Raw genomic sequence first — 9,985 nt, forward strand, 5'->3', positions numbered from 1 at the left:
ACCCAAAATCTGGGTCACATGGATAACGTAAAATTTCATAGTGACAAATGCATTTGTCCTGCAATCAGATGTGCAGGATCCACGAAGTCACCTGTTCAATGCAATGACGTCTACTATTCCTGAAGCAAGAAATTCTGCCTTGTGCAGATGATCTTATCTCTCTGTTGTGTGCAGCTGTTTGCTGACCTCAACAACATCAACCTTATTTTAAATTTATATTAATTGTAGAGGAAACAAGCTGACTTTATTGCTATGTTTGTGTGAAAACACAAAATTACTAAGAAATTAGTACTTAAATCTAATCTAACATCGTTTTTTCTTTTTTTCTCTGTGATGCACCACTTTCTGGAGAATTTCCATGTAAATTACAAGGGGCCGCGTCCATTCCCAGCAGCTATGATGGTTTAGAGGCTGTTTGTGTGCTTGTTCGATTGTCCAGGAGGATACATGTGAATGCTTAAATGTTTTTATATTGCCTCCTATCTGAGATTTTCATTGAAGGTCTTTTGAGCTACAAAGCCAAGGCTATCCATCTTGTCTTGTTTTTCCTGGAGTGTTCCTTGTAATAACACTGTAGTTGTATTCCTCAATGGCCCCAGCCTTGTTTTAAATGGCTAAACTGTTTTACTGGAAGGAGTCCTGGCTAATAGGCCGAGGTCCCAAGTCTTTTTGTCAGTTTTAATAATGTTGTTGCCGTCTGGGTCAGCAGTCCGCTGGGAACACCACTGCAGTTAATGGCTGGTACTTTTTTTTTAATGACTGAGCAATATTGTTTTTGAACCCAGTTCAGACGACAAGACACTGGGGAGCAAGACGCTATGTGATCTTTTCTCATTTGAATATGGACATGGCTCAGTGCTTGGTTCTTCATTCCAGGCAGTTGTAGCCTTTGTTTAAATTATGCTGTGTCAGAACAAAAAGGTTGATGCGCTGTACAAGCTTGCGAGGGCGTTACACTGTGCCCGTGCCCATTAGTGGGCGTTTCTGTCATCTATCAGGATGATCTGCAATTAACATAGAGGTTTTTGTTGAAAGCAGTCGACCTCACAACTGAACAGCTTTCCTTTCACCAATCAAAAAACTCTGAGCTGGGTGAAGGCCACGTACAAACTGTAGACATTTTGTAACTGCTAAAATGTCTTTGATTCTGGACTCGACAAGAAAAGAGCACTGAGCTGTAGAATCTCATAAAACTGAAGCACACTGCACTTCACTGGTCACACGTTCGCTCTACTGTGTGTGGAGCTGACCAACCCGGACTCCTTAGTTATTGTCCTTGGTGATTTTAACAAAGGAAAACTCAGCCATGAACTCCCCAAATACAGACAGTTTAATGAATGCTCAACCAGAGCAGAGAATGCTTTAGATCACTGTTACACCACAATAAGTGTGGCCTATCATGCCGTCCCTCGTGCTGCACTGGGACACTCTGATCACGTCGTGGTCCACCTGATCCATACAGGCAGAAATTCAAGCTCTGTAAGCCTGTTGTGAGGAAATCAAAGTAGTGGACCAATGAAGCTAGGGAGGATCTTCGTGCGTGCTTGGACTGTACAGACTAGGATGTTTTCAGGACTGCTACCAACAGTCTGGGTGAGTCCACAGAGGCTGTGACGTTATAAATCAGCTTCTCTGAAGACAGCTGTGTTCCAACAAGCACCAGGGTGAGTTATAACAATAAAAAACTCTGGTTCACAGCTAAACTTAAACAGCTATGGTTGCAAAAAGAACAGGCATTTAGGAGTGGGGACATGTTTAAAGAGTCAAAATACAGGTTTAGCAAGGCGGTGAGAGATGCTAAATGACAGTACTCTGAGAAACTACAACACCAGCTCTCAGCAAGTGACTCTCCTTATGTCTGGAGAGGTCTCAAACAGATAACAAACTACAAGCCTAAGGCTACATCCACATTACTACGTTTTCCTTTTAAAACAAAAATGATCTCCGTCCACATGGCGTTTCAGGATTGTTTTCTAAATGATCTCCGTCCGTCTTCCATAAACAGGAAGTAGATTCGTTGCTTAGTTAAAAAAAAAACGACAGAGTAATAAAGTAGTCTTTAATAATGAAAGTTAGTGCTTGATACTTAAGATCTTCTATATGATCTTCCTCTATAAACTCAAACAGTTCAAAAACTGTTTGGGGGTTGACTGTGGCTAAGTGGAGAGCAGTGCCGCCTTTCAATCAGAGAGTCGCCGGTTTGATCCCAGGCTCCTGCTCTGCTAGTGTTTTGGAAAAACTTCTAATTATAAATCGGGAGAAGAGTTTTGATCACAAATTCAAAGAAAATAATGACGTCTTCAAATGATTCAAAGTTGTCCTTTTCTAATTTATTTTGCTTGCAAGGGAAAGATGCACCACAGCCACCTCAGTCAGTGTCTGTGGTGAAAAGTTCAACATCGTACAAGATACCAAACCATTTTATGCACACATGAGTTCACGCTCTGGGATAAATCATTGACAAGGAGTAGATGTGTTAGATCTGTGCCCTAGCTATTGTTCTTATCTAAACACATGCCATGTGTGTTTACTGGGAATCAGTGATGGTTTTTTTATGGTCTGTCTTAAACTTGCCAGACACTGTGTCTTCACTTTCTCTTTCTGAAGTGGGAGTGTGTGACCAGCCTTGAGAAACAAGACACTGTGTTCAATAAAACTGATTAACTACTTCTATAGGACTGCTATGTTATATCAGTATTTGTGTTCCTCACCTTCCCTCTCAGTTGTACATCTTTTAAAACATTTCATGATACTAAAAATATGTTTTCCCCATTACACTAGTCTCATGTCAATGTGTCCTTGAGCAAGACACTTAACATAGATAGATACTGAATTGTAAGTCACTTTGGATAAAAGCATCTGCTAAATGACTGTAATGTAATGTAATTTACGGCACAAATACTTTCCATCTGCAGGACCCCCACTGACTCACTTACATCCCCAGGACAATTTATTACAGTGACACACCCTTTGTTTGTTTACAATATTTTATTGTACATTTTCATATTTTCTATTTTTAAATTACGTCTTACAGTATTGCACTGTGTTTACTGTTATGCACCGATCACCTAGCCAATGTGTAAGGTACATGGCAATAAACAGTTCTGATTCTGATTTTGATTCTGGTTCTGATGGCAAAAATTTTAAATTGTTTACTGAACCATTCCCTCATTTCCTGACTCTGTGGATATGGCAGAATTGTTTAAATTTTTTCAGGATTGTTCATTCAAACTCATTCCCGAAAGGCATTGATAGGGTGAAAAATCTATTTAAGGAAGTGTGTTAGTGATACAGGGAACATTTTATATACTTCACACGGCGTCAGGGTGCAGTCATGTCCTCAGTAAAAAACACTGACTGTGAACAAGAACAGCATTATGAGGTCTGTACTTGACCTGTTGAGCATGTCTGTGTTCCCTGCTCGGAGTCTCTAAGCTGCTCAAAGGATAACACAATGAGGAAAACAGTCTTAAATAATGTATGCCACTTTCAAGATCCCTTTGCTACTCTCACCTTAGGCTTGACATAACATTGGAATTTGTATACTGATTGACAGTTGATTGAAAAAGTAGAAGAAAATGCAACCTTGACAGTGAAACTTATTTAAAAAACAGCAACAAAAAAAACATTCAAAATCTCTCTGGCTTGTCAACAATATTAGTCCATATGTGTTAGTTTACACCTTTTGAAAGATTGATTTCTCATGCATTACCACCATGCTTATGCTCATTAAAATGTCAGTGAAAGAAGTGTCTGGTTCCAATAACCGCCAACAGACCATATGGCTGCTTGCTTCATCAGTGGATGCTGGCTGAACTCTATACCCCACGCTGATGTCTCTGACCATGACACTGATCACAGATAGCAGCAACGGAGCTACTGCTGACTGTTGGCCGTCCTGCCATCACACACGTACTGTGGGGTGTGTACGTTGACCACAGTATTGCCTTTTTGTTTTTGTATCACTCAGACTCACCGGCCATCTGAAATCAAGACTTCCATCCTGCTTTCTTCCATATTAGGCCTTCACATCAAGTATACATTGTCATTCCTGCACTGATGTGAAAATAGAGATTCTGCCATGGTCACGCAGCTGCCTGCTGCAAACCTTTGAACCACAGCGAGGGAGCACAAGATGCCAGTGCTGTAGTTCACTCCTGTATTTTCGGAATGCTTGGCTGCTCAGGGGATATCGTGTGTTTCTAAGAAAATTACAGGAAGGGTTGTTGTGTCACTGGAAACCTGCTTTTGAATGGTCAAAGTCGGAGACAGGAAATATTCTTTTAGGCTGATCAATAGATCTAAATCAGTCTTACCATTTCCACTCTTGTTGTTATAGATTTAGTTTGGAGGCTGGCCTCAGGCTCAGAGCGGAGGTCTTTGAAGTCTGAAGCACATACATATATTTAGAATGACCTGAATATCTATTATAGTTCAGATTTATGTTTCTCTGAGGTGTTGTGAATTAAATTAGGTCTATGTTGGCAAATGAGGGAAACAGTGTGATTCATAGTGTGTGATTCCATCATTTACTCAGTATTTTGTGTATGATCTCTGCCATTTTCAATAGCTTTATCTGTGTTATATGTCAGCTGTGGCTGTTGACTGCCTCACCTCTTATCAGAACAATAGGTTACCGAGCAAGGTCCATTAGCATTTGAAAGGGCGTTGGGGGAAGGCGTGCATGGCATATTGTAGAAAACGAGAGTGAGTTCAAATCACCTCTGCACTCCCTGACTTCCTTGGGACGGTCCCGCAAAAGGCTAGAGCGCATATATTTATTTCTGCATGGAAAAAGAAGCAGTCCCACCCACCAAAGGAAATTAATATTGACTTCACAGAAACAAAGACAACACATCTGAATGGAACAAAGAAAGGCGAGAAAAATGTCACAGCTATATTCGGCAACTGCATTATTGGTCTTACTGAAAGCACAGTGAGGGGGAGAGATAGAGGGACCCGCCTGCGCAGAAACTGAAACTGTGCGCGCTTTCATCCAGAAGACAGCGTATTGCCTTGCAACCTGCTTTGTTGAAATAAAAACGTTGACCGATGAAGATGAAGATGAAGCGCCCTCTTGGATAAATCGGAGTGCATGGGAAGGATGCTGCTCTCACCAGTCCAGCTTTATTCAGCCAAGTGGATGCGCAGGGCACAGAGCAGGAGCGACGCACAACAGCCCCCGGACCACAACACCTGCTCCAACGGAAAAACCCTCATGTTTAGATATGCTGCTGGTTAACGCACTTATACCTTCAAAATAACTGGATCATTTTGATGCTATTTCTATCTCGTAACCAGGGGAATGTGGGCACCGTGAAACTGATGGACGCACAGCTCGTTTGGAAAATACTATAGTGACACAAAAGATCAAGGACTGCTCTGCTGGCTTCTCATGAGGCTGCTTCTCTGAAATCAATCCTGTTCTTATCAAGGACATAATCATCTGCAAGGATGCCCGGAGCACTTCTATCAACGCAGTCGCTCTACATAGGGATGGAGGTGATGATTGCAGTCGCGTCTGTAATCGGAAATGTGATGGTGGTTTGGGCGGTGAAAATTAACAAATCGTTGCGAGACACCACGTTTTGTTTCATCGTCTCTCTGGCTCTGGCGGATATTGCAGTGGGAGCCCTGGTCATTCCTTTGGCTATTACCATCAGCATCGGACTCCAAACTCACTTTTACAGCTGCCTGCTCGTCGCGTGCACTGTGCTGGTGCTGACGCAAAGTTCAATCCTGGCCCTACTGGCTATAGCAATTGACCGCTATCTCAGGGTCAAGATCCCGACCAGGTAATGAGGTTCACAACCCAATTAGGAAAGGCACATTATTCTCTATATTTGTGCCACGTGGACACGTCACAGTGATAAGAATGGTATTGATGATGGCACTGTTTGTATTTGCTCACACAGAAGAAGGAACCACAGCTCCAGAGCTGTGCGCATGTATTTCCTAATGGGTCTTGTTTCACTTCACAGGATGCCACCATCCTGCCAGTCCCTTAATTGCATGTAGTTCTGACTCACCAGTGCTCACATGACAGCTAACCAGGGCCTATCTGATGAACCAACAGCTTTAATTAGTTCCTTTGTCCACTAGATGCTATTTGTGGCAAAGTAGCATGGTGACAGAATGGGGTTGTATACAGGATAAATACGTTTTCTGTGTTTCTTGAGGGCAAAAAAAAGGTCATATTTGCTGTCAATATGTTTAAAATCCCTCTTAGTTTTTTTTGCCACCAGTGGTTTATCATGCCAGGCTGAAACAAAAGGCTGAGCAGTGGTGCTGAAAGGCTGAAAAGATAAGCTTAGTAGAAGAGGAGAGACTATTGTCAGTGGAGTCTTAGACAGGAGATTAACGTTCGAAGCTTTCACAAAGTCTTTTGGGGTATGATAGCAGTTTATCAGGAATTTTAGCTTTTTACTACTCACTCTTTTAAAACCATCCAAGCTTAAAGGTTTCTACCTTACAGTAATCCTTACTGAATCTTTTACATCCTAAATATACAGTCCTTCTGTTATCAGAGATTATGTCACTAGGGAGTTGTAACTGCCACTCACTTCCTACTGCCACTCCCGTCCCACAACTTCTATCATGATGGAGAATTGTCTCTCTTTTTTTCTCCCACACTCCCGGCTGTTAGATTAGCATCTGATCTTTTCTGAACAGACCGGCTCCCAGGCTCAGTGTGTGAATAATGATCATCTTACCATGCTTCAGACACAGACCTGGCTTAACACAACATTCCCTGGTCGATACTAATCCAAGACATGGCACTGAGCAAAATTGCAGGGTTTTGTTTTGCTTCAGGCTCCACACGTTGTAAATATCAATCATTAGTAATCCGAAAGGGAACATTGGTTGCTCTACACACTTGTCTACATGCGTGTGATCAGATAACTGTTTCTCTGCCCCTAGAGTATCAGTCTGAGTCTCTCTGTGCCATTTCTTGGTCATAGGACAGCAGTGATAAGATTTTACAGCCTCTGCACCTTTTACCTTCTTCTACCTTCTGCCTCTTATCCATAAAACACTGGAAACAATGAAAAAGCCATATCTGTTAAAGCTGGTTGTAGCTTGCCAAGTCCTGCAGCTTGTATCTGCTGTACCGCTGTAATAAATTATTAGATAATATTAAGCCAATTGTAAGAACTATGGGCTAATTTGGTTTTTCCCTGAACAAAAGAAGTGTGAAAAGCAGCGGTGCTGCAAAGGATATGGTCTACTGATAAATGTTTGCAGGCACTGTCCTGTTCAAGTGGAAATATATGCTGCAAGGAAATGTGTGTAACGTGTCTATAGGGACTTGTGGTGTGAATGGTAACTCTTTCTTCTGAATCGCACCCTTTGTCAGCCCAAGGGCACTGACAGAGCAAATAAGAAACCATGCAAGTCCTGACAGCGCTATGAGAGAAAGTGCTGACATGAGACTGTGTTGTTTGCAGGTACAAGCGGGTGGTGACCCGTCGGCGAGCGGGGCTGGCAGTGGTCATATGCTGGACGGTGGCCTTCATCGTGGGGCTCACCCCCATGTTAGGCTGGAACAACCTGAAGCGTCTCCAGCAGAACGGCTCCATCAGCTCTGACCTCATTATCACTTGCCAGTTCGAAAATGTCATCAGCATGGACTACATGGTCTATTTCAACTTTTTCGGATGGGTGCTGCCACCGCTGCTGTTTATGCTGGTCATCTATGCAGAGATCTTCTACGTGATTCACAAGCAACTTAACAATAAGAAGTTCACCACCAGTCACACAGACCCCAACAAGTACTATGACAAGGAGCTGAATCTTGCAAAATCGCTGGCTCTGGTTCTTTTTCTCTTTGCGATCAGCTGGCTCCCCCTCCACATCATCAACTGCATCACACTCTTCTGCCCTGAGTGCGAGAAGCCTATAGTCCTCCTCTACATAGCCATCCTGCTCACCCATGGCAACTCTGCTGTCAACCCAATTATCTACGCTTTCCGTATTAAGAAGTTCCGCACGGCTTTCAGGAAAATCTGGCAGCAATACTTCTGCTGCAAGGACACACCAGCTCTGGAGATTCAGCCCAGCGACAGGAAAGAGATGCCCAATCCAGAACCACAGCCAGCGACACCACCACAGAAGGAAAGCCTAAAATCTGATCCACCACAGCTGCAGCCGCCTCCATCTAAGCAGCAGCAGGACCAGAGGACCGAACCACCTCAACAACCTAAAGAACATCCGCCCTTACTGGAGCAGAACACAGTCTAAGCCAAGGAATGGAGCTGATGGCTGGCTGGAAAAAAAATGAACAGTGCACGAGCATTGGTTCTCTCCTCATTTGAATGTAGTCTAATGAGGAGCATGAAGTGCTACGATGCTGTAGGGACGGAGCTGGCTTGGATCATAAATCCAACACTGGAAGATTATTTATCTTTACTCAGGAGGAGTGGATTTTATGACAGTTTGGTCAGAGCAAAAAAAAAAAGAAAAGAGTTATCTATTTCTTGCAATAATGGAAGTCTTTTTGACTATGACTATCTTAGTAACAGACTGAAGACATTACGCTTTAACTGTTGTTTATTATGGTCAAACAGTTGGTGTGAACATTACAAAATGTGCAATATAAGTTATTGTGGTTGATCAGTATCAGATTATCAAATGTTATTACTTGCTATAGAATGAAAGTTTGTACGTTCAGTAGAGCAGGTTCATTTTATTTCTGTGTGTATGTTTAAATGGACAGTTGCTGAAGAATATGAATGTAATAATGTAAATAAGGGACGAAAGCAGCACAACTTTGAACGCTCATCTCTTTTTCAGGGCCTTTATCGCACAACAGTGGTAGAGCGGTACAATGGGAGAGCTTTTTGCAGCAAGGAGCCTTGTGTGCAGATTGAAGGGTTTTGTAATCCCTTAACCCTTCTCCACTGGAGCTGAGTCCCTCAGTGGATCCGGCAGCCTTGATCCATTACTGAGGAGATGGACAGGGATAAGAAACAAGCAGCTGGATAAAATAGCTGGTTTCAACCTTTTAGAAGCTGCGTGCAGGAGACTCGCTGCTGCAGGACGACAGCTACTCATGGGGGAGAAAGACAAGATGCACTTAAAGCTTGTGTTTATCCAGCCTCCATGCCAGCTGGTGGTGAAAGCTGTTTTTCCTTTTTTACATTACACGGACTGATAACATTATCACAACTTACCACTAGCAACAGTGGCTTCCATGGCCTTATTCAGTATTGTAATTAGTATGGACTGGACTGGAAAATGCCACCTGAAGATTGTGAGTATCTTAACTAAACTGTAAACTCAACATTTTGCATAATGTCAAACTGGGGCATCTGTAGATTAGAAATTATGTTTAATGCCAATGACAAAAACACTGTATGAGAATGTAAAGTAATTCTGTTTTGTCTATTGTAAAGACTGAGAGCTCTGGCCAAGACAGTTTACTGATGTTCTCTTGAGTGGGTGACAATCTCTTATGTATTTTCTATTGCAGTCTTGACAAAAAACTTCTGGAGTACAAGCAGTCAGTCAGTCAACATTTTGATGCTCGGATGGCCGAGAAGTCAGAAACCTTAATGCAATCCACACCAAAGTGTAAGCCAGATGTACTGTATATAACACACACTTGAGGGAAAAAAGCCGATGAATAAATGATATAATGTCCTTAATGCTGTTTTCAAGATATGTTTACAGTATTGAGTCCAATTGAATAGTGAAATATACATATTTGGGATATATTATTTCATAGCTAGATGAATGACCTCTGGTGCAAATGTGACTACTGAGCATACAGTCTGACCCTGTCTCCAAGAAATTATGTTGAGAAACAACTAATGTGCAACAGTATGTTTTGAAGCAAACCTAATGCTACCAAACGCTTTCTATTGAGTACATGTCAAGTCACAAAAATGTTGACTTTCTCTCTCCATCTCCCTACACTCGTATTTTGAGTGTAATTAATTTGCCAAAAAAGAGAAAACGCACAATAAACAAAGTTAAACATGAA

General features: G+C 42.1%; 1 protein-coding gene across 1 annotated transcript; it reads left to right on the plus strand.

Annotated features, from left to right (window-relative positions):
* The first annotated feature begins 4,743 nt into the window (after positions 1-4,743).
* On the plus strand, positions 4,744-9,985 carry LOC137889653 (adenosine receptor A1-like). The gene is made up of 2 exons (XM_068733612.1): positions 4,744-5,795; positions 7,449-9,985. Exons 1-2 carry the CDS (start codon positions 5,455-5,457, stop codon positions 8,239-8,241), a joined length of 1,134 nt encoding a protein of 377 aa, XP_068589713.1. The 5' UTR covers positions 4,744-5,454; the 3' UTR covers positions 8,242-9,985.

Source organism: Cebidichthys violaceus, unplaced genomic scaffold, assembly GCF_023349555.1.
Source record: "Cebidichthys violaceus isolate CVI_PGR_0920_01 unplaced genomic scaffold, fCebVio1.0.p SCAF_6, whole genome shotgun sequence".
Taxonomy (NCBI): domain Eukaryota; kingdom Metazoa; phylum Chordata; class Actinopteri; order Perciformes; family Stichaeidae; genus Cebidichthys; species Cebidichthys violaceus.